Below are 25760 nucleotides of genomic sequence, written 5' to 3' on the forward strand. Positions count from 1 at the left end.
ACGAGGAGGGAGAATTAACATTTTGAATGAAAGGGTATATAATGAGAGGGCTTGAAGTAGAAGAAAATTGCTCGCAAATAGAATAGGATTTTGAACAAGAGACAAACGGGTCCAGCTATTTATGTACATTACCCATCTCAGTCGTTACGTTTTGGGTTCCTTTTCAGTTCTGGCAAGTCTTTCTTAACCTGCTGAAGGCTTAAACTTTACTGTCCAGAGTTACACTGCTAAAATTAGAGGTACGTTGTCCTGAGGAGGTGTGTGGCCAGTTTAATGGCACAGGAGCAGGATAAAGCTAGTCTGTCTGTCTTCTCTCTTTTGTCCGTCTTCTCATTACTGGGCCCAGAGAGGTCTGGTCTGTGGGGAGATGCATGGGCTGAGGGGTTTCACCCACAAGGACAGAAACAACCGTTCAGGTTCTGTGGCCCGGGAGAGGCAGGCAGAACTCTGGCTAATGACTCGTAGAAGTTTGGAACTTGATCCTGCTAGCATGGTGGTCATAGAAATCACTGAAGGGGACTTCCCTGGCGGTCCAGTGGTTAAGACTCCGCACTTGCAATGCAGGGATGCAGGGGGCGTGGGTGTGATCCCTGGTCGGGGAACTAAGATCCCCACATGCCGCACGGTGTAGCCAAAAAAAGAAAAAAAAAAGAAATCACTGAAAACTCTTAGCGGCAAAATGCCAGAACATTTTTTTCACTTGTCTATTCATCTCTCACATATCGAAGAAATGTTTCACGTCTGCCAGCCAGGGGACACCTATGGGGGCCGCTCAGTTACTCTGGCAGATTCACATACCTGGAAGGGTGAGGGACTCAGGGCTGACCCTTGGCTATGAGGATGGACCGGTGGGTCGAGAATTGCTTCTTCTGGGTCTGATGAAGATCTGATGAATGTGAAGATCTCAGGCGGATCTTCTATAGACCCTCAGCTGGGCCCAGTGTGGATGAGCCACGCTTGCTAAAAGGGATCACTTTCCACAGTGAACTACCTGTACACGTGCTGTCACCTCGGGATCTGCGCTTGGTAGTAGCTGAAGCTAAGACCCAGCATTTGCATCTGTTCTGTTCCGAAAAACAGATGAGGGAGAAGGCATAACTGAAATGCAGGCAGTATCAAAGGACGCTGGCAGACAGAAAGCAGAAACAGCCTGTCAGAAACACATGGGAGTAGACTCCCAGGATCTCCTGGGGCCTCCATGAAAGACCAGATTTATTCCCTTGATGACTGATCCAGCTGTTCAAGGGCAGAATGTCCTGACTTGTGTGGATCTGGGCTGCACAGATTAGCATCCTGCGAGCTGCACTTGTCTGCCCTTAGCCAAAGGAGGGACTGTGAAAATGAAAAATAGCCCTGCTGGCAGCTAGGCTGTGATGTTCCCAACCGAAGATAAATAGTGCATGTGGAAGATAAGTAGTGTCCAGAGAAGGCCACTCTGACCATGTTTGGAAGTAGAGAGAGCCAAGGCCACTCCTCAACTGGGAAGATAATCGATTAACAGTCCATCGCCTCCCTTGACTAACAGGACTCACTGTAGCTCCTTTACCAATGACAATTCTAGCCCCTTGTTAACCTTCCCACCTCTCAAAGAAAAGTGAAGATGCCCACTTATTGTACTGCTGCGGTTGTTGCTGCGCGCAGGCTTTCTCTCTGGTTGCAGCGAGCGGGGGCTACTCTCCATTGCGGTGCCCGGGCTCTCAGTGCAGTGGCTTCTCTTGTTGTGGAGCACGGGCTCTAGGCGCACAGGCTTCAGTAGTTGTGGCACATGGGCTCAGTAGTTGTGGCTCGTGGGCTCTGGAGTGCAGGCTCAGTAGTTGCGGCGCACGGGCTTAGTTGCTCCGCGGCACATGGGATCTTCCCGGGCCAGGGCTCAAACCCGTGTCCCCTGCACTGGCAGGTGGACTCCCAACCACTGTGCCACCAGGGAAGTCCCCGCTAATTGGGTTTTGACTACAGTTATGTTAGTTCCGATCTTCTGTTGGTAGACATCTGCCCTGGCCTCTTTGCTGGCCGCCATCCGATTAGCATTGGAAGAGATGCTAAGGGAAAGAAAAACAAATGCAACTATTTTCAAATGTCTTCCATTTCTTCTTCTCTCCTCTCTCTCCTGTCTTTGCCTTTGTTAGCTGGAACCGATCTGTTAGTGACTTCTTTTGTATACGTGTGAAATACCGTGTTAACAGCTCCCTATATAGTGTGTCTCTGAGTCGGTTCGTACTGTGGGAGATGTTTTCTGAAGATGTGGCAGTAATAGCAGGGTCTCCATTGTGCCTTCATCTAGTTGATACCTTAAAGGGAAAACGTCTCCCACAGTGCGAACTGACTCAGAGACACACTCAGTTCCTTTGTAGATCTACGGGCTCATTAATGAATGAGAAATGGGAACTAAGGGAATTCCCTGGTGGTCCAGTGGTTAGGACTCAGCGCTTTCACTGCTGAGGGGCTGGGTTCAGTTCCTGGTCAGGGAACTAAGATTCCCACAAGCTGCGTGGCGCAGCGTAAGGGAAGGAAGGAAAGGGAGGAAGGGAGGGAGGGAGGGAGGAAGGAAGCTGATTATCCAGTATTTGGAGAATAGTTAAGTATAGTGCATCAGACTAGTGGACTATCTTGCGGCTGTTAAAAGAGGCAACCGAGGCAACCTAGAAACAAGGAAAATTGTTTATGAAACAATTGTTTATGAAAATTAAATATATTATAGTGAATAATGTGATTACAACTAGGTGGCAATCATCACTGTGTAGCTCAGGGCCTAAGCTGGGTACCGGGAGGGATTTACAGGTATGGCTTGATGGCACGAGCGGTCGGCCCATCAAGGCTCTATCTGAATGAGGGATAGAGGAACCTGATAGAAAGGATCAGGGCTTGGGAATAGGGTGAAGTCAGCAAGGCACCTGCATGAAATTTAACAGAGTGCCAAACAAAGAAACCAACAAAAAATCTTCAATAATCAAGATAAAAATATTTTAATGCAATATTTTTAAAAATCAGAAAAAAATCCATGATGGGACACAGTAGCAAAAATTTTTTTTTCAGTATCAAAATTTTAAGTTAATGTTCAATCCTGCCCTTGCCCAACTCGGAGAGAGAACACTTCACTTGCCTCACCCTAGTCCAGCCCCGGTAAGGACAGTGACTAGCTGTGTGGGACCACCAGCTCTCTCCTACCTCTAGGACTGAACCCCACTGAAAATAAGGGCCACTCCTTATTAAGCCCAAAGGAGGGAGAGTCTGAATGCATACACTTGATTAGGGAATGGTTGATCAGAGGGAAGATGTTTCCATGTAGTCAAATGTCAAGTAGATCTTCCAGGGCCTTGGGCTGGGACGAGGAGAAACAGCATGTCTAGGAGTCACAAGCAGCAAAGGACATCCCTAAAACAACCTGGGTCCCTGGGGCACCACTGTCCTTGTAGGAGCAGAGGCTGAAGAACCACATTATGTTTGTGCAAAAAATATATGTGGGACAAAGCAGAAGCCCCCCCCAAGGAGCAGGAAGGCAGGCACTCGACAATATTTCTGTATATTCTGAAGGTTGGGGGTGGGGGCTGATCTAACTGAGATTCAGTTTGGTAATTGTTGTAAACCTATTGGACAGCCAGGCTGGGGTGGCCTGTGTAAAATCAGATTCTATATGCAAATGTGCAAGGACTAGAGAGTAGTGGCTCTGAACAAAGATGACTGTGTCAGAGAAATAGTGTGATGGTTGTGTGAAATCTTTTCAAGTTTTTCTTAGTGTTTTCATGTGATCTTTTCAACTAATAACAAGGGAAATGAAGAACGTATCATATCTGTGAAATGACCTATGTAGAGCCTGGCACCATAGCTTGGAGTCCAGCAAACTTAAATTGTTGTCCTACCCAAGTTCGTGTGCCTGATGCACAGTGAGGCCAAACAAACCAAAATGCTGGAGTTCGGAGCAGAGAAAGGTTTATTGCAGGACCAAACAAGGAGAACGGGTGGCTCATGCTCGAAAGGCCCGATTTCCCCATTGGTTTCAGGGAAGAGTTTTTATTGTTTTTTTGTATTTTAACCTATATTTCAGTCTTAAAATTTTTTTATCTTATATTGGAGTATAATTGATTAACAATGTGTTAGTTTCAGGCATTCAGCAAAGTGATTCAGTTATACATATACATGCATCTGTTCTTTTTCAAATTATTTTCCCATTTAGGTTATTACAGAGTATTGAGCAGAGTTCCCTGTGCTATACAGTAGGTTGCCGGTTCAGGGAAGAGTTTTTATATGCAAAATTTGGGGGGAGATATGCAGGTATATGACCTTCCTCTGATTGTTGGTGGTGAGATAACAGGGTGGTGTTCCAGGAATCTCAGTCATCAGCCTTCTGGTTCCATCCAGTCTGGGGTCCACGTGCTTGTGCTCAGCCTGAAGTTACCATCCTCCACCTGGGTGGGGGCCTTAGTTCCTGCAGAAGAACTCAGAGATATATTGCTATGTATATCCCTTGAGGAGGAACCAGGACCCTGCTTTAATTACTGCACTGTTGTTTCTTGACTGCTCCTCCTTTGTTTCTGTATTCCTTCCTTTCCCTAATTAGTAACTGTTTGAATCTGCCCTTTGGAACTCAAGGAAGGTCTAGGGGGTGAAGCCTTTTCCCTACAAACAGGAAATGGGGGACGCGGAAAGGCTTTTGTCCCTGGGAGGGCCCCATGAGCTCCTGCTTTGTTTCAAAATGACAATATTGCACATGATTATCTGAGTATAAATATGTGAGGTTTTATTGAGATCAAGAGCTTAGTTTTCCTAATGGTGTCCTTACTAGAAAACAGTAAGTCAAGTTTCTATGAAGATAAAGTGCCTATAGGAGGAGGCCTAAAATAAGCATTCTGTGTTAAAACAAACTAACGACAACAACAAAACCGTGGCCAGTGATTCTAACATACAGCCAAGATTGAGAACTAATGAACCCAATGCTGCCCTACAGAACTTTCTACAATGATGCAAGTGTTATACATGCACTGTCCAGTAGAGTAGCCACTAGCCACATGTAGCTCTTGAGCACTGAAATGTGGTTAGTGTGAGTGAATTTTTAATTTTGTTCAATTAGATCTAAACGTAGATGTAAACAGCCACAGGTGGCTAATGGCTACTGTGTCGAATAGCACGGCTCTCGTGCAGTGATGCACGAGACTCAGACTTCGGCTGGTAACAGAGTCCCCTGAGCAACTTGGTAAAAATACAAAGGCCCAGGCTGCATCCCACTTCAACAAGCCTGGGTCTCTCTTTATTAGCTCGACGGGAAATTTTTCCATAGCAGCACTTTGCAAACTTTTGGGGGATCTTTACAAAATGCAGATTCTGATTCAGTAGGTCTGGGATAGGGTCCAGAGACTGCATTTCTAACAGGCTCCCCTGGAATGCCAATGCTGCTGTCCAGGGGACCACACTTTGGGTAGCGTGGCTCTAGATTTTGGTTGTGTCTGTTTCTTTTTAAGGTAAATTCCTGAGCGGATGCTGTTAGCTATTTTCAAAAGTTCTACTCAGTGGAAGTTTTTTAAAAATTTATTTTAAAATTTGAGTTATAATTGACATATAACATGTTTGAGTTTAAGGTGTACCACACATTGATTTGACGCACTTATATATTGCAATATAATTACCGTAGAGTTAGCTCACACCTCTGTCACGTCATATAATTAGATTTCTTTTTTGTGGTGAGAACGTTTAAGATCTAGTCTCTTAGCAACTTTGAAGTATATAATACAGTACTGTTGTCTGTAATCACTCTGCTATGCATTAGATCTCCAGGACTTATTTATCTACTAGTTACAAGTTTATACCCTTTAATAGTAGCTCCCCAATCCCCCGACCAGGGGAAGAAGTGTTTGGGACATCAGCTGCTCTTTCACTTCCCTTTCCCTGTTCAAATCAGGCCAGCTACAGTTTATCCTCCTGCCCCAATTCCCTACACATTGAAAATGCCAACATCACCCTGAAGGCTAGGAAGAGGTAGAAATCCCAGGCAAGTGGCATCCTGATCGTATCTGTATTTTGTGCAGTGTGTTATTTTTCTTTCATAATTTACTGCCTGTTCCAGAAAAAAAGAGAGCCTGTGTATGTGTGTTGAGAAGGGCGGTCGATGTGCATAATGAGAGTGTTTTGAAAATTTATTGGTTGCCACAAATTCTCATCACTGAAAAATGAAAGCTCTGCGTAGCTTATGGCACAGAAATGGGACCTGTATTTGCCAATATTAAACAGTTGTATTTCCTATAGATATTAGAAAAAAATTCCCTAAAACTATTGCTAAAACTTGACAGTAAATATAGACTCCTGGTTAGTCGACAGAAGAGAAAAGGGGATTTTTAGTGGGTCAGAAACAGTACATTGTCTTAACATGGACTGACTTTTTAAGTCTCAGGAAGTTAAATGGATCTTTTAATGGGAAATAATGGGCACCCTCTTTTTATTTCCACCACTGCTGTGTTCCACAATGTCACCCATACATTGGGCAGCTGCTCCTTTCTTAACAACACCCCAAGCCTACAGAACTCCCATTTAGATAAAAGAACCTAATTCTGCACTGTGCAACTCTGTTACAATCTGCTACAAATTGCACATGTGGGAGAATGGAGGGTTGTGTGAAAAGGCCTGTGTCTCTTTCAGGCTGCCTGCAGGGAAGGGAATGTTGTCCTCCAGGTTCTGTCTTCTCTGACCCTGGAGCTGGTGCTGGGTGGAGAGGCTGTCTGACCGCTGTGGCTGGGGTTGCCTTTACCTGTATGTAGGTTGAGACCTCAAGAAATTACATCACCCACCTTCCTGCTCGTCCTCTCCTTTCTTGGTCACTCCTTCTCAGCCTCCCATTCCAGCTTATTCTTTTTATTTATTTAAAATTTTTTTTGGCTGCACCATGCAGCATGTGGGATCTTAGTTCCCTGACCAGGGATCGAACCCATGCCCCTTGCAGTGGAAGCGTGGAGTCTTACCCACTAGACCGCCAGGGAAGTCCCCAGCTTACTCTTTTCCCAACCTGTAAATGTGGGTATCTTTTGATACTCAATCCTAGGCTTTCTTCTTTATGTATTTAGCGGCTATGTTGCTTGGAACATACAAGTTTTTGACACTTGCTTCTTAAACTGTGCCTTCTGTTGTTCCAGTGTCCCTCTTCAGTCTCTCGCAGATTCTTTCATCTTCAGCTCCTCCTTTCCTGATCATAATGTTGCCATTTCTGTTTTTTATGGCATTGGCCTTGCTACCTCTCTCTCTCTCTCTCTCTCTCTCTCTCTCTCTCTCTCTCTCTCTCTTTTTCTTATAACTTATAGCTGGGTTTGGTTTCTTTTTTAAACTCATTTTGACATGTTCAGTCTTTTCATAGAATTAAGTCCATTTGCATTTACTGAAACGACTGGTACACTTGGTTTTATTCCTTCTGTGATGCATTTATGCTATAACATTTGACTTTGATAGTTTTTTTTCTTTTTATTTATTTATTTATTTTGCGGTACGCGGGCCTCTCACTGTTGTGGCCTCTCCCGTCGCGGAGCACAGGCTCCGGACGCGCAGGCTCAGCGGCCATGGCTCATGGGCCCAGCCGCTCCGCGGCATGTGGGATCTTCCCGGACCGGGGCACGAACCCGGGTCCCCTGCATCGGCAGGCGGACTCTCAACCACTGCACCACCAGCGAAGCCCTGATAGTTCTTCTTTTTACTATTTCTTTTCTTTCCTTTCCAGTTTTATTAAGTTGCTCTCCATTCTATTTTTTGCCCTCGTTAATTTGGACATTCCATTGTACCTTTCCGTTCTTTTAATGGCAACTTGTTATTCTCGTGTTCTTAATCAATTACCTATTTTGTTACCATTACTTGAAAACAAGACCCCTCAACTATTTTTCTCACCAAGGCAGTCTATTTTTCGCTGACTCCCCTACCCCAATAAGATGATAGTTAGGCTATTTTAATTTCTCTTCCCCTTCCTGCTCTGAGAAATTTCAAATGCTCTTTTTTCACTCTACCTCCTGCTCACCACATCCAACGTCTAGGTTTTTCTGAAATAGTTTAGTTCTAAATTATTATTAAAATTGCCTTTGCAGCAACCTCTTTCATTTTAAGAATCCTTATCTAATACTCACATTACATATTCCAAGACATTTGTTTATGATTGGTTTAGATTAAAGTACATATTACTTATTTTTAGAAATCCAATTATTATCCATTTAATTTAAACTTTAGTATGTGAAGCCTCTGTTTTTGTTCATTTGTTGTTTGGTTAGAATGATTTCTTTTTTTTTTAATTGAAGTATAGTTGAGTTACAATGTTTCAGGTGTACAGCAAAGTGGTTCAGATATGTATACACACACACACACACACACACCTTCTTTTTCAGATTCTTTGCCCTCATAGGTTATTACAAGATATTGAATATAGTTCCCTGTGGTGTTTATCTATTTATTGTTTATCTGTTTATCTATCCTTGTTGTTTATCTGTTTATCTATCCTTGTTGTTTATCTATTTTATATATAGTAGTTTGTATCTGCTAGTCCCAAATTCCTAATTTATTCCTCCCCCACCCCCTTTCCCCTTTGGTAACCATAAGTTTGTTTTCTATGTCTGTGAGCCTGTTTCTGTTTTGTAAATAAGTTCATTTATACCATTTTTTATTTTTTATTATTTATTTATTTATTTATTTTTGGCCGCACCACGCGGCATACCAGATCTTAGTACCCCCTGCAGTGGAAGCACGGAGTCTTAGCCACTGGACCACCAGGGAAGTCCCTCTTTATTTTAGATTCCACATATAAGTGATATCATATGATATTTGTCTGTCTCAGTCTGACTTACTTCACTCAGTATAATCTCCAGGTCCATTCATCTTGCTGCAAATGGCATTATTTCATTCTTTTTTTTATGGTTGAGTAGTTAGAATGATTTTTCTCGAATAGAGCATGTGGTTGTTCAATTTTTTTAATGCATAAAAAATTTTTTAAAAAAAGCTTTTTACCAGGATGGATGAATGAAATACTGGCTGGGTATGGGATTCTTGGGTTGTAGTCCTTTACTTTCAGTAGTCTCCTAGTTGTTTTTTCAACATCTTCTAGCTTCCAGGACTTCCAGTGTTGTATAAGAAAAGCCTAATACTTATCTTACTTTTTATTTGTAGACAACTAATTCTTTCTGACTAGAAACTTAAGATTTATGTTTAATTATTGAGATTTATAATTTTACCAGGATATGCCTAAGTAAAATTAGGCCTATCAGCTATTGCCACAGTAAGGCTGTGTAACAAAGTACCCCAAAAAGTTCATTGGCATTAAACAATAAGCATTTATTGGTCACTCACACATCTACAAATCTATGCTGGGCTTGACTCTAAGGTCCAAGTTGGGTCCAGGTCTGCTTGGTGTATTTCTCATCCTCCTTGCATCAAGAGCCTCCCAAAGCATGCTCTTCTCAGGGCAGAAAGCAGAAGCACATGATGGTGAACCCACTATGCAGGTATATTTCAAGTTTCTTCTTGTATCATATCCATTAATAGTCCATTGGCCAAAGTGAGTCACATGATAAAACTCAGAGTCAAGAGTTAGGGAAGTACGGGGCTTCCCTGGTGGTGCAGTGGTTAACAATCTGCCCGCCGATGCAGGGGAGACACAGGTTTGAGCCCTGGTCTGGAAGGATCCCACATGCTGCGGAGCGACTGAGCCTGTGCGCCACAGCTACTGAGCCTGAGCTCTAGAGTCCACGAGCCACAACTGCTGAGCCCACGAGCCACAACTACTGAGCCCACGTGCCACAACTACTGTAGCCCGCGCACCTAGAGCCTGTGCTCCGCAACAAGAGAAGCCACTGCAATGAGAAGCCCATGCACTGCAACGAAGAATGGCCCCCGCTCACTACAACTAGAGAAAGCCTGCGCGCAGCAACGAAGACCCAATGCAGCCAAAAAATAATTAATTAATTTATTAAAAAAAAAGTTAGGGAAGTGCAATTTGCTCCATGTTAAAGGGGAGGGAATCAGTACTTGTTGAACAATAATTTAACCTACTATAATGGGTAGATTATCTACGCCGACTCTCATGGCACCTACTGGGAAGTTGGTGTACTTTTTGAGTCTGTAAACTTGGGCCTTTGTTTTGTTCAGGGAAAATTGCATTTATTACTTGCTTAATCATACTTTACCTCCATCGGTTCCTTGTTCTCCTATTTTTGCTTCTTACGTCTCCTAGATCTATCCTCCAAGTCTCTTATCTTTTTTTTTCTGTAAGTTCCATCTTTTTATATTTTTGAGACATCATGCCTTGAGATTTTTCTTCCCCTTCACCCAGGTTACTAACTCTGGCCACAACAGTAGGTATCCTCTCCCTTAATTCAACTAATGTTTTTGTTTTTTTTTAAATTGGGGTATAGTTGTTTTACAATGTTGTGTTAGTTTCTGCTGTACAGCAAAGTGATTCAGCCCTATGTACGCATATATCCCCTCTTTTTTGGATTTCCTTTCCATTTAGGTCATCACAGAGCACTGAGCCCCTGTGCTATACAGCAGGCTCTCATTAATTGCCTATTTGATACATATTAGTGTATATATATCAGTCCCAATCTTGCAATTCATCCCACCCCTCCTTTCCCCCCTTGGTGTCCATACATTTGTTCTCTATGTCTGTGTCTCTATTTCTGCCTTGCAAACAGGTTCATCTGTACCATTTTTCTAGATTCCACATATATATGTTAATATACGATATTTTCAACTAATGTATTTATTTAATATTTTTGGCTGTGTCAGATCTTAGTTGAGGCATGTGGGATCTTTTGTTGCAGTGTAGGCTCTTCATTGTGGCACGTGGGCTTCTCTATAGTTGTGGCACATGGGCTCTCTAGTTGAGACATGCGAGCTCAGTAGTTGTGGCATGCAGGTTTAGTTGCCCCACGGCATGTGAGATCTTAGTTCCCCGACCAGGGATCAAATCCACGTCCCCTGCATTGGACGGCAGATTCTTTACCACTGGACCACCAGGGAAGTCCCCAACTAATGTATTTTTAAGTTTAAAGCCATAGCATCCATTTACAGAAAGTTTGTGATTTTTTTTTAAAGGATCCCTGGGGGATCCCCTTCTTCTTGTTTTTTTTAATATAAATTTATTTATTTTATGTATTTATTTCTGGCTGTGTTGGGTCTTCGTTGCTGCACACGAGCTTTCTCTAGTTGCGGCGAGTGGGGGCTACTCTTCGTTGTGGTGAGGGCTTCTCATTGCAGTGGCTTCTCGTTGCAGAGCACAGGATCTAGGCGCGTGGGCTCAGTAGTGGTGGCTTGCGGGCTCTAGAGCGCAGGCTCAATAGTTGTGGCGCACAGGCTTAGTCGCTCCGTGGCATGTGGGATCTTCCCAGACCAGAACTTGAACCCGTGTCCCCTGCAATGGCAGGCAGATTCTTAACCACTGCGCTACCAGGGAAGCCCTGTGATTTTTAAAAAAGTTGTCATCTGTCCTCCTCTAGCAATTCTGTTTTGCTGGGTGCCTGTTCTGTTTCATGTTCCTCCTTCTGGCTGCTGGGAACTCTTAGCTGTCTGTTACTTTTCTTTATCTACTGTACTGAGACCATTTGGGTATCACATGTTATGCAGTAGGGCCTGGAATGAATTGAGTCATCAGCTTTATTGGGGGAAAGGAAAACTTAGAAGGGCAGGGTAGCAAGAGAAGAGAAGGCACAGGTCCCCTTCCTTCCATCATTCATTAGAGAAGAGTGCCAGTGCCACCACACGCCCCTGGATACCTAGTGTGGGTTCGCATTCTGGTAGAGGGACCTGCACCCTTATTGTTCTCCTTTTATAGAATGAGCATGAGAAAACAACTTTATCAATGAAGGGACACACAAACTGCTTGAGTGTTGCCATCTGGAGTTGGACACTAGCTATTTAAAGGAGTTGTCTGGGAATTCCAGTTGCCAGCACCTGAAGTCTGGTGGGGGACAGTTCTCCATGTTTCCCTTGTTTCTGCATGTCTTGTGAGCAGAGACACTGATAACCTTTATTCTGGACTAACTTTCCAGGAAGTTTGTATGGTAAACAGCCTGAGGAAATAGAGATAGTATCTCCCTAATGGAGCCAAAGACAAATTTGTTTCTTGACTGTCATAACAAAGATAATGTCTTTCTCCAGAGCAAAAATTAGGCAGGTTTGTTTGCAGCCCCTTTAAACATATTGTTATTTCCTAAGCTTGGGTTCTTCCCTTGTGACAGACATCTACTGCATGTGCGGTATTCACTCGGGCCCACCTCTCTGTTGTCCCCATGGGACTTGGGTGGGCAAGGGAACCAATGCACACACGAAATGCATGCTGCCTTGTTGTGCTATGAGTAATAAAGTCCTTTGTCTCTGACCCAGTATTCTTTTTTTTTTTTTTTTTTTTTTTGGTACGCGGGCCTCTCACTGTCGCGGCCTCTCCCGTTGCGGAGCACAGGCTCCGGACGCGCGGGCTCAGCGGCCATGGCTCACGGGCCCAGCCGCTCCGCGGCATGTGGGATCCTCCTGCATCGGCAGGGGGACTCTCAACCACTGCGCCACCAGGGAAGCCCTGACCCAGTATTCTTGTCTTCTGCCAGCATCCATGAAATTAAGGCTAACTTGTTAGTTTTCAAGCAGCATAGAGTCTCAGACCTTTCAGAGTTCTCGACAGAGCTCATTAGAAGTGACGTGCCCTCCCATCGGGAAGCTGAATTCAGCGGAAGCCCCGCTCTCCACTCTGCTCCAGCCCCAGACGATTTGTGGTCCAGGCGGCCAAAATAAGGTCACTTTGGGATAATGCTTATTCGATACAGTGGATAACTGGCAACTACAGGGTGTTCGGTAATTCCTGATCTCTATACGGAAGAAGCCCTAGTCTACAGAAGGGTTGTCTTCCAATGATTTATTTAAAATTTTTCTAGGAAAAGAACTTTATAAATGGCAGTTATACTTAGCCCCAGGTATTCTTAGACTAGCCCTCTAAACTTACTGAGCAGGTTCAGTTTAGTGGTTAAGACTGTGGGTCCTGGAGCCAGACTACCTAGATTCAAATGCTTACCCCTCCTCAGATGTGCGAACTTCGACGAATTACATTAACCTCAATTTCCTCACTTGAAAATGGAGTTAACAACATGAACTGCCAATAGGGTCATTCTCAGGATTAAATGAATAATGTACACCTTGTAAGCAACTCCTTTCCAAGCTGCTGTGATAACCATTCAGTAATCTGGTCACTGTGTACAGTGGGAGCAGACTTGATCACCGGCGGGCTTGTTCATATGGCATACACTGCCGGAGATGACGCTTATTACCTATTTCTTTTGCTGGGGGAGGACCTTCCGTTAGAGCAAGTATTCTTAACCTGGGGCTCACGGACACTTTTAGGGGATCCATGAACTTAATGAGAAAAGAAAATGCTTTATATATTTACATTCTCTGATCTCTAAGTGAAATATATTATTTCCTACAAATGAATATAGAGAACAAACCACAGTAGTATTAACAATGTCTATGAATTTGTATTGAATAGAAATCACAGATGTTTTCACATATTCCACTTATTGCAGGTACCTCAAAATATCATTCATGCTCAGCACTGCTTTGAAATTATAGTAATTATTAGTTCCTCTGCTACATCTTATTATTTAATGCATTAACCAAGAAGCATATTTATTATTTATCATAACTTTACACTTTCAGGGTTGTATTTTAGTGTAACGGGCTTCCTTTGTAATGCCGTATCTTTTACTTTATGCACATCAAAATGTCATTCTGAGAAAGGATCCGTAGCCTTCACCAAATGCCATAGGCCCATTGTCCAGGGATTAAGAAGCTCTTCAGTAAAGTAAAATTGGCCTTGCTCTGCCCACTCAATTTCCCCTGTAAGAGAGCCAGACCCACAGGGAGGGCTCTGTAGTTCTCTAGCCCTGCCTGTGAGCGAGTGGAAGAATCTCTCTAATACAGGGTGCAGTATTAGAAAACCCGCTTGGCCCAGATCTAAACTGTGTCCTTGAATATATGAGCAGAACGTATAAAGAGAACATATTGACGTTCAGCTGAGTCCTGAATCTATCTCTGTCAAATGGTTCCAAACCGTGGCAAAGATGTCAGTTATTAGCTCCTCTCAAACACCAAGATGTGGCTAAGTGATAGATTGTAATCTGTCATTTCATCCACACATCTTGAGGTCTTTCCAATCATATGATGAGTCCACTGGGGACAGGTCTATGTCTTGCCCTCAGTGAGGCAGTGGAGAGGGTAGCGTGGTAAAGGACATAGTCTCTGACCCCAGGAGGCTTGGATCCGAATCTGGGCTCTGATACTTCATAGCTGGGTGACTTTGAGCAAATTATTTAACTGCCCAATGCCTTGTTTCCTCATCTATAACTGTACCTTCCTTCCATGGTCCTTGCAAGGACTGAGTGAACTAAAACATGCAAAAACAGAATAGTGCCCAGCAGGAAGTGAGAACAGAGGGAAAAATCCTGTATTTTAGAGCCTAAGTGTTTTTCAAAATGCAATTAAAGCAGCTAAGCTTTACATTTTCCCTGCAGATCAAATACTGAAGTACTTGAGATGAAGGGTTATTTTATTAGACTTTATGGGAAAAGACATTTAACTATCTAAAACACTAGTAACACCCTGTCAAGGTTGTCCTCTCCCTTGCCAGAAAGAATGAACTCAGCTTTCTCTAAGGAACAGGTGGTCGTGGTGCTATTTCAGGAAGCAACACACAACAAAAACCAAAGACAATATCGGTATCTGTTGAGAGGTGGCAGAATTAAGAACAGGATGTTGGAGATGGTCTAGCAAGGAGCCTAACATGTTTCTGTCACTTTAAAGAAATAAACAAACATTGCTTAGGAGTATTTTCCCCAAGATTTTCTCAAAATAGCAATCTAGAATGGAATGATAGATTTTTTAACTTATCATTTATAAACAAGTACAAATTCTCTGTGCAGATACACACACCTGGACTTCATGAGCTGGGCAATATTTTCTCTCTGGAGTCCTGTTTCCACCATCTCCTTGGTCTGTGTCCTAACCTCTGACTTGTGGCAGGGTGGTAAGCCACTAAAATCTTGAGTCTTCTGCTATTTCCTATTCTGTTGTGTACTCATCTTCAGATATGTAACATTCATTATTCTACTGAGACTTTCTCCTACAGGGAATTTACCTTAAATTGCTGAAGGATAAAATGACGTGAATTTTGAATGAGATCTACATTCTGAAGAGGTACTTTACTTTTCTTTGCTATCTGTATTCTCTGCATCCCACCTAAGCCCTCACACAGTACAAGGCATGTGGGAAGTCCTCCCTTTACAGGTGTTTGAATGAATACAGACTCTGGGATTGTATTTCCAGGGGTACACTCTTTCTTCTTCATCAGTGAGGCAACTGCTTCAATTATAAACCTTGGTGAGGATTAGTAGGAGGAAATAAAGACCACCAAATGGTAATCTGAAACAAAGCTGCATTTATTTGCTTGCCTGGGAAGGGAGCACAACGTCAGCTGGTCTCTCCGTGTAGTAGTATCTGAAAGGATGAGAGTGAGGACAAAAAGGGAGAAGGTACACAAAATCTAGTGAGTTCAGAGTTCACTTGTCTGGTCGGCTCCCAAGGCTGAGTATAAACTCCTCTTTGCAATTGGTCATTGCACTGGTCTTCTTTGCAATTGGTCACTTCTTCAAAGTGCAGGCACCGTTCCTAAAGATGTCCAGGGTGGGCTACATAAAGCTCTAATGGGCTCAGTGTCACTCCGCTGGCACATCTGCCATGTGGGCTTTCCTTAACAGGATCGGTAGCACGTTAGTACAGCCGGGTTAATGCAGTAAGAATCACCGGTTACCCGCCTCTTCACTCGTCTCTTTTGGAACTGCCAAACTTCCTTTCTTGGTTAGGGCAAAAGGCAGGGAAACATACATGTGTACTTGGGAAAAATACTTTTATATACACAGGTTGTCCTTCGAAGTTGTAAGAACGAAATACGAGAGGCCTCCAGATACTTGTACAGAACTCTTCATAGCCCCACTATACACAATGGCAAAAGGTGGGAACAACTCAAATGTACATCAACAGATGATGGATAAACAAGATGTGGCGCACACAAACCAGGGAATGTTCCTCAGCCCCGACAAGGAATGAAGCGCCGACACGTGTGACGATGTGGACGAGCCTCGGAAACACTGTGCCAAGCGAAAGGGGCCACACAGAAGAGGTCACGTCGTCTCTGGTTCCATTTTGAGGGAAAATCGAGATGGGGGAGTCTGTAGAGACAGAACGCAAATCGGTGGTTTCCTGGGCTGGGGGAGAGGAAGCTGGGAAGTGAGTGCTGAATGGGTACAGAGATTTCTCTCGGGCGATGAAAATGTTTTGGAAGCAGACAGAGGCTGTGGTCGCACCACATTCTAAATGCAGTAAATGCCAAGGAATTGTACACTTTAAAATGGTCGATTCTTATGTCAATTATACCACAGTAAGAAACGGAAAAAGAAAACAGAAAACTTCAGGGGTCTTCTGAGCCCCACTGAAACGAGAAAGAAGGTAAAAAGAGATGAGGAAGCAGGGACAGCTGACCAGTTGGTGACCACTCAGGGGAGAGGGACTCCACTTCAGAATGTGCCAAAGTTGAAAACACTTGAAAGACAAACCCATTTCCAGATGTTTAGATATTTACCTTCTGCAAATAACCCTGGGTTCTCAAAAATGTAAACGGTTTTAGAAAGAGAGAAGACAACATCCCCCTTTCACAGCCAGCGACTGCAGCCTAGAGGACAACAGCTGGGCTCTGGGGGTGGGGGGCACCTTCTAAAGGGCTGAGGACATCCACGCAAGCAAGGGCCCCTAAAGCATGCTGCGCACTGGGAGGTATCCCACGGCCTCAATATCAAGATGACAAGCATCAAGTTTTGGTAGCGTTAGCTTGTTTTTGTTTTTTTCCCAAACCAAATGTATAAAAATTGCATTTCAGACACTGGTGCAAAAAGCTTTTAAACTAAATCAACAAATAGGAAAGTGCACTCTCTTCCGAAGGACGTTTCTAATCCTCCGTAGGCCGCGTGAGTATATCGTAGGTACACTGAAAGCACCTGTAAACAGCTACAACCTTCCTGTGGCACGCTAACATGGACGGGCCTCGAGGACAGGACACTAAGTGAAATGAGCCCGTCACGAAAGACAAATCCTGTACGATCCCACTCCTACGAAGTATCTAAAGCAGTCACACTCAGAGACACAGAAAACAGAGGGGTGGGGGCCAGGGCTGGGGCGAGGGAAACAGGGAGCTGGTGCTCACGGGGATAAAGCTTCACTTTTGCCAGAAGGAAACAACCCTAGAGATCTGCTGTACAGCAACGACAGAAGTCCACTTAACACTACCGAGCTGTACACGTAGAAGGGGGACGCTGCTACACTTATGCGTTAGTAGCATCTCGTTAGAATAATACTAATTTTGACTTGACTGGTGTTGCAGTTTTATTGCTTGAGAGAAATTACAGGCTTCAGGAGTTTAAACTGACCCTACTTTGGATGTGGATACACTTGAGAACATCGCAATAAAAACAACTGTCAACAGCCACCGCCCAAGCGATGGCTTCGGCGAAACCCTGCCAGTTTAGTAAAGCACTTCCCCGTCTCTATGTAAAAATCATGGGCTTGTGCCTCTGCAGAAAGTTTGTACGTCTAACAACGTAAAAGAGCGACACATTAAAACAAAACCCAAATGCGGGTGCAACTCGAAATGCACTCGGTCGCTGCTCTTGTGTTTTCTAAAGGAGAGAAAATCAGCCAGGCCTCAGGGCTTGGGAACGGCTGGCGGGCCTCTATCCGCGGTCCCCGCGGCCTGGCTGCTGGGCTGCGGGCCCCGAGGGCAAGGCGCGGCGGCGCGGCGGCGCACGTGCACGCTGAACTGCAACTGCGGCCGCGGGGCCGCCCAGGCCCAGGCCGTCTGCTGCGGGGGGCTCAGCCCGGGGCTGCTCAGGCCACAGCCCGGCGGGGACAACACGAGCACCTGGGGCGGCTGGAAGCCGTCCTCTGCACCGAGGTGAACAACCACGGCTTCCTCGGCACGCACGACCGTGTTGGGAACGGCGGCGCCCTGTGAACCTGAAGCCTGTGCCCCCGGACCGTGTACCCCCGGACCCTGTGCCCCCGGAACCTGGACCCCCGGACCCTGTACCCCCGGACCCTGTGCCCCCGGAACCTGTGCCTCCGGACCCCGTGCCCCCAGTCCTTGGGACGCCGGCAGCCGAGGAGGCGGGGCGCAGGGCCACTGCAGGGGAAGCAGCTGGGGGAGGCGCGGCTGCGGGGCCGGCTGCTGGCTGCTGCACAGGAGCGATCCGCGGGGCAGCTGCACCACAGGAAAGGGTCTGAGATCCGAAGCGTTTTTCTCCGGAGGAGGAGGCGGCGGAGGAGGAGGCGGCGGAGGAGGAGGCGGCGGCGGCGGCGGCGGAAAAGCTCCTGCGGGCAGGTGGCCCGGCTGGATCCCCCCGGGAGCTGGGGCTCTGGTGGCACAGCCTCTCCCCGAGGCCTGGCCTCCACGTCTGGGGCCCACTTCTCTGATGACCTTCAGGCCAACGGAGATGACCGTGACCCGGGAGACCGAGGTCGTCCGTGATGAGCCCGCAGTGGACAGGGCGGTGGCAGGAAGCGTGCTAACTGGGCTCTGCTCCACAGAGGAATTCTGGGAAAGAGCTGGTGGCTTAGGAGCAGGGCCAGGAGATGCACATGCCTGAGAGCTGCCTGCCTGCTGTGAAGTGAGACTCTCACCCCAGGAGCTCCTTCCTGAGTGCCAAGGAAGTCGCATGGGTGGAGGTGGATGTGTGGCTCCTCTGTCGGGCACTGAAGACTGAACCCACCCAGTCTTAGGCTGTTCCGGTTCTTTCCCTGGAGAAGGTTGCCTGAGACCGGCTGAGCCACTGGAGCTGTGTGACATCTGCACTGGACACTGGGTGCTCTCCTGGACCGACTCCTCGGGCCGACTGACCACTCTCCCAGCATCAGACTCTGCCCCGGGCGGGAAACTGTAGGGATGGTTATCTGCGAAGGAGTGGGGGGGAGACAGCTGTCTCTCCCACGCGGCCTCTGTACCGGACCCTTTTCCAGAGGCAAGTGCATTATCAGTCAGCTGCCTGACGGTCAGCCTTGTTGCCTGGGACTGGTAGCCAGCGTCACCTCCAAATGCAAGATCGCCTTGTACCTCATGCACTGGCCAGACTGTTGGTTGTGAGTCATCACATCCGACAGACTCCTTCCTTTTAGCATATTTCTCCACGTCCACTTGAGAAGGCACGGCCAAGTCACAGCGTCTCTGTTTCCACACATCTACACAACTTCCTGCTTTAAACGTTTTGAGGCCGTAATTCCCACCTGTTTTACTTCCTCTTATTCGTTTGCAGGAAGTCAGGGCTCTTAGCTCAGGAGGAGGGGGACGAGACAGCTCCTGCTGCCGATTCAGAGAGGCCATAGAGTACCTCTTGAAGTTCCTTTTCATGGGAAGAGTGTTCATCTTTTGTTTGTTATAGAGCAGTCTGTTTGCAGTGCACGCTACTGATATAGAAGGGTCTAGACACAGTGGTTCAGCTGTAGCTAAGATCAGTTGGCTCTCAAGCAAAAGTTTGTCCTCCTGGGTCCAATTCTGGTTATCGCTGGCTATGGCCTCTACATCACAGGCTAAAGTCTGCATCGTGGGACGTAAGAGAATATGCCTGCTTTGGTAATGGGGAGCTTCCCTGTCGCTGGACTGCCTGTAGTCCCGTATTTCTGCTATCACACACCCGTGATGAAAAACGTTAACCTGAGACTTTTCCAGGAGACCCACTAAAACAGGAGGTAATTCTTCTGCATCCAAGTATTCGAGCAATTCCCCTTCTTCATAGGGCAGTCGGATGGTCTCCGAAGATGATCCATTTTCCCCCTTGAGCATCAGCGAATAGCCCTCGTTTCCTGGGTACAGGTTGACCACCAAACACGGCAACGACTCTCTCCTAAGAAGCTTCTCTAACAGGTTCACGTTGCTTGTTAATTCCTCCGTAACCTCAGGCTCTTTTTCACATTCTTCAACATAAATGTCATAAAGTTTTTCATAGAGAGACTTCTCCCCATTAGATGGGTATTTCCTTTCCGGAGGTCTCTGTCGGGCACTTGCAATGATATACTCCGCACGATCCAAAGCTCGTTCTAGAGCCTGCTCCATTGCGGTACAAAATGGGGGCCCTAATGGAAGAGAAAATGTAAGTGAGCGGATGAACCGGGTGAAAACCCTGTCTGCAGTATCGACGAGCATTCTTGCAAACGCGGCCACTCCACAGTGGCGCGACCAGCCTCACCTCCAAAAGGACGCCAAGACACCCGCCCCCGAAGTAGCAGCGCGCAAAATACCTGCGATTTAGGGAAAGACCTAAAGGCGTGCAAGCGGCCACCGCGCTGGATCTCGCTCGCCTCGCGTGGCAGCAGATGACCCGGATGTGAATGTAAGCGATTCTCCGCCCCCCACGCCCCCCACCCCCGCACATCCCCCCGAAGGCGCGCGCATCCGTGCGTCCGCCTGCGCAGATCATAGGCTCAGGCCTCATCCTTCTATTGCCTCTTGGGCGCAGGCCCGCCCCCTTCACTTCTGGTTTTGGGGTCTGCACTTCCACCAAGGGCTGGGCTTCGCCACACCTTCTTTTCTCATAACCTTGAAAAGCACAAGCAGCCAACAAAATAAAAATCTATCATTTTTCGGTGCGGCTTTAATACGCACCAATTTGCGTGGTACTGCAGTTGCCGGGAAGGTCATGAAAGGTGGTCATTTCTTGGCGATCACGTCACCAAGCATTATTCACTGTTTTGGGAATGTCTTGTTTGTTCCCAGGGGCAAGACTGCTCCTGGTGTCCATCGCCAATTTAACACACCCAAAGAGTCCCCATATAGGGCTTCCCTGGTGGCACGGTGGTTGGGGGTCTGCCTGCCGATGCACGGGACGCGGGTTTCGTGCCCCGGTCCGGGAAGATCCCACGTGCCGCGGAGCGGCTGGGCCCGTGAGCCATGGCCGCTGGGCCTGCGCGTCCGGAGCCTGTGCTCCGCAGTGGGAGAGGCCACAGCAGTGAGAGGCCCGCGTACCGCAAAACAGAACAAGACAAAAAAAAGAGTCCCCATACCTAGCTCTTGCCTACATGCAGGCTCGCTGTATTTGGTGCAAGCATCAGAATTCTTCATTGATTCTTCCAGTGATCTCCTGCCTAATGGTGTTCATAGAGATGTGCACGTAACATGACATTCTTTTACAGAAGTACTTACCTTTTATTTCTCTAGGTATTTCAGAAAGGGCTTTACAGTCTTTTTCAAAGTGTGTGGTAGGTACCTTATATCGTCTAAGAATTCCATTCAGGATTGTTTGTTTTAAAAGGTGGTTTGCATCTGATAGGGTTGAGAACTGTTGTTCCAGGTGACGGCAGTACAGTTTAAATGGTTACTCTAACTGTAGACCATAGCTACAGTCCTAGTGGTGGTTTGGAGTGGTATGATTGAGTCCTAGGTAATTTATGGGCCATTGTTTTCCATTAATATTGTTGCCTTGCAATCTGCCAGCCTTTTTGGACAGGTTTTCTTTGTTTTCTGTTTTCAAGAATCTCTTGATGCTTAGGTGTAGACATAATGATACTACAATATTCATAGTGAAGTCACAAACGAGAAGAATCCAAGATAAACTGGTGAAATTCCTGAATTACAGACTACTATAAAATAAATGTGTTTTTCTAACCAATAGCAATTATGATAGTTACATATTACAGTAGATACAGTCTACTGAAATAGGATTAAAAACTCCTTGACTAAGAGTTCCTTAAACATGTCCCTCGTTCAGCAAGAGACAAGAATAATTTTGTCCTGGCATATCAGTTGTCTTTGGGCAAATGTATACAGTCGTCCCTCGGTATCAGCGGGTGATTGGTTCCAGGACACCCGCCCGCCCCCCCAAGGATGCTAAAATCCTCAGATGCTCAAGTCCTTACAGTAGGCCCTCCATGTCCCCATCCCTGGTTCTCCCTCTGCAGATCTGATTATATTTGATCCGTGGTGGGTTGACACCGCAAATGCGGAACCCGCGGATATGAAAGGCCAATGTGAATACTTGTGGATGCCTCGGGGGGGCTTGAAATCGGTTTAGTTTCTTAGCTCTTTTAAGCATCCTTCCCTGTCTCTCTCTTTTCCCCTCCACATGCCCACCTTTAGGCTAAGCGTAAGACTGGATAGTTAAACCATAGTTTGCTATCCAGTCATCCAAATAGCCAACTTTAATCAAGCCCAACTGAATGAGGTGAACAGGAGCTCTGACCCTCACTCAAAGCACTGCCTATCCTTCCAACTTGAACAGATGAACTTCTTAGCTGCCTGCCGGCCTCTTGCAGGCTTCTCACCAGCCATGATCCCCTTCACCTTCTGTCCTCAGGAATTTGCTGTGTGTTGGGTCTGGAAAAGTACCAGTCTGGGACAGTATTCCGTTTAGGTGGAGAGGCTAATTAGAAGGGGAGAGCTCTGCTTTCTTGGGGATCTGAGGCAGATTCTGTTGGAGGGGAAGTGGCACAGTGGACCTGTGTTGGAGTCAGGTTATCCTTCTAAAAAGTAAAGCCCAGGATTTCTGGGGGCTGCTCCCAGCCTGCAGACCAGGCCCGGTAGCTTCTCAGCATGACAGAGCAGGAGGGCTGGGGCTAGGGTGAGGCAAGCAGGAGCCCAGGGCGTAGGGTGCAAGGAGACAGCCACCCTCGGCTTGTGCAGGTCCCAACAGGGCCAGTGCCCTGGGTGCCTGGCTTGCTCACCTTGCCTCAGCCCTGCAGACAAGGCCCCTCACCACCTGGCGCCTGTCTGCTCCCCACCTCTTTCCTCTCCTCTCTTTCCTTTGCCTTCTGTGCTCTGAGCATAGTCACCGGGCACCGACAGGCCCACCCCTTCAGGGCTCTGTGCCCTCTCTGCTTAGTCACCTGCCAGTCTCCACCCATCACCTCAAATATCCCTTCCTGACTTCCAAGGAGCTCGCCTCCTTGTCTCTGCTGTTCTGCCAAAGCACACGTACCACACGCCGTATCAGAGCCAGGCTTCGCATCGGAAGGGAATCGAGCGTGTGTTTGCACCGTTCTCCACACCCAGCCTCTGGATTCTCTGAGGGCAGACACGATGCCTTTTCCGTCTTTGTCTGGTCACCAACTTGGCCATCACTTGGCACAAAGTTGGCACAAGAGCGAAGGAACGATTGACCCCATGCTCTAGTTACTTTACTTCAAGACTCGTGTGAAGAAACATTTCATCCCCTCTTTAGCGGTGAGAAAGGCGTCCCGAGCCGGGTCTTCTGAGCGTCGTGCTGTAGTGCGCCAGGGTGTCTGAGCCTCGGCGCTAGTGGCATTTGTGAGGGGGCGTGTTCCTGTGCACCGTAGGGTGTTTAGCAGCACCCCTGGCCTTCCCCACTAGACGCCAACAGCACTCATCCCCCGTTGTGGTAACCCAGAACGGCTCTAGATATTGCCCAAGAGGCCTTGCGGGGGCAAAATCATCCCCCTGGTGAGGAACCCCTCCACTACCCTGCTCTGTAAGCCATGAGCTTGATCCAAATGCAGCCCCTAAGCTGACATCCCCGGGCACCCCTCTCTCAGGAGAGAGGTGCATCTGCCCACTCTGTCATGGGATGGGCGAGATGCTCAGTTGTGGTCCTGACTGTGTCTTCCGTTGGGCTCCCCAGAAGCAAACGCTGACAAGAGGATTCGAGTGCAAGGAGTTTATTTGGGAGCTCGTCCCGAGAGACACCGGTCAGGGGAAGGGCAGCTCAGTCAGGGATGGGGAGGAAGGTGATCAAAGGCACGGTCATGAGCAGAAGGCCGCTGTGGACAACTGGTCCCTGCTGGGGCCCTTTGGGAGACAGTACAGAGCAAGCTCAGGTTGTTCTACCCTAGAGGCAAGGAAGCTGGGCTGTTTCTCCATCCACTCCTCTCTCTCATTTGACGGACGACAGTCCTGAGGGCACTATTTCCCATCACTCTGGGTTGCCACATGTGAGAGCCACCCATGCTCCTGTGGCCTGGGTGCCCTCAGAGAGAGCGTCAGGAGTGCTTGCAGTAATACTCAGTCCTCGTGTACAGGATGGCAAGTACCTCGGGGAGATGGGCAGGGCCCCGGCAGCATGGGCTACACCTGTGGCTGAAGAGCCATGGAAGAATGCGGCCATTCGCTCTTGGGGATGGAGACAGTGTGCTCCGTAATGTAGGTGGGCGTGTGGAGGAGTGAAATTGTACTCCATCCAAGTGGACGGGGCGATTTCACGTGAGGTTTTTGTCAGCTACTACAGCCCACGATGCCAACAGTGGAGAGTGTGGCCCACGCCTTACTCTTCCCCGGGAGGACCCCCGAGGCAGTCTGGCCACACGTGCGCTGGGCGAGGCTCTGTCCCTGGCTGTGCGTGTGTTCCGGTGAGCTTTAGCTGGCCAGACAGTGCTTACCATGGCTCAGCACCCCCTGCACTTGAGCTCCCTAATTGCCTGCTCTTTCCACAGCATGAGGTTTTTTGAAAATGTTCTCAGTGCACACCATCTTTGGAGCCTTCTGAGCACATCAACGAGCACGCTGGCTGATTCTAAGGAGTCCAACTGCTGCCGTCCCCTACGGCAGCTCGACAGAGATGCACATGCTGAGAAAACCCATGGCCAGAAAAGACATGCTAGAGGAGGCAGAGAACTGAATTAATTACAAGATAATTAACCTAATTTACAGTAGTCAATTGGTTCATTCTCTACCCGCTGAGGTGTAGTTCTAGGTTTTTGCTGCCTCTCTCGCTGTGGGTAATTAGAGGGACCAGCCACAGCCTTGCAACTGCCGGGATCAAAGATTGGTGAAGGTAAAGAATCATTGCTTGTTTGTCTCCTCTCGGGTTAACCCTCCATCACTGGCATTGAGACTTAATGCGTTACTCCTGTGATCAGGCCCCAGATTCAGTAAAGCAAATCCCAGGGAACGTTGTAGGTCTGTGAGATTATGTGAGCGAAGATCACTCCCACAGCCTGTTACGTCATTCTGTGCCGCCACCTCTCCTAGTTGTTTATTGAATCTAAGAACTTCTCAGAGCCCGTAAGCGTTGCACTGCACATTTATTTTCCTCTTTTCCCCTTTTCTTGAATTGTGTCTCCCCTCCACCTTCTTCCACTTGTGCACCTTTTTTATCATTTTACTGAAAAATAAATGAAGTTGGATGTTTTCCTGGTGTTACTGCTCTGTTATAAACTCCCTGAGGTAAATAGCCGTAGCCTGAGTCAGGGTTTTTCAGCCTCTGCTTGTTGACGTTGTTGTGGGCGCTGTCCTGTGCAATGTAGGGTGTTCAGTAGCATCCCTGGCCTCTACCCACTAGAGGCCAATAGCAGCCCCATCCCAGTTAAGACAACCAAACATGTCTATGGATACGGCTAAGTGTTCCCTGTGGGGGGCAGAGTTATCCCCAGCTAAGAATCACAACACCATGGTATCACAAAATAGCTGGGTTTAGAGAAAGGAAGCAGCAACCTACAAACCACAAAACACTTTGCACCTTAATTTCTAGGACAGTTCCAATGATTAGGTGTGACTTTTACATTTTTTGTTTGTTTTTTGCTGCAATTACTGCTAAGGTTGGCCCTGAGTTATCTTGCTAATGCTCTAAACTTTCCATTGGACCTGATTAATAAATAGAGTCTCTGGCCAGTAGGAGAGATGCAAACAAAAATATCATTAAATCTTTAGAAGGTAGATTTTCAAAAATATACTAGCAGAGATTTTCTTTTTTAATTCATCTGCCTGATAAGAGTCACTAACGATT

General features: G+C 46.9%; 1 protein-coding gene across 1 annotated transcript; it reads right to left on the minus strand.

Moving 5' to 3' along the window:
• Positions 1-17743: 17743 nt before the first annotated feature.
• Positions 17744-20143, minus strand: LOC309978087 (transcription factor SPT20 homolog; the record flags this gene model as incomplete). The annotated part of the gene is made up of 1 exon (XM_082864429.1): positions 17744-20143. The coding sequence occupies one exon, from the start codon at positions 20141-20143 to the stop codon at positions 17744-17746; it is 2400 nt and encodes a 799-aa protein (XP_082720555.1).
• Positions 20144-25760: the final 5617 nt, after the last annotated feature.

Source organism: Leucopleurus acutus, assembly GCF_964270905.1.
Source record: "Leucopleurus acutus genome assembly, chromosome: X".
Classification (NCBI taxonomy): domain Eukaryota; kingdom Metazoa; phylum Chordata; class Mammalia; order Artiodactyla; family Delphinidae; genus Leucopleurus; species Leucopleurus acutus.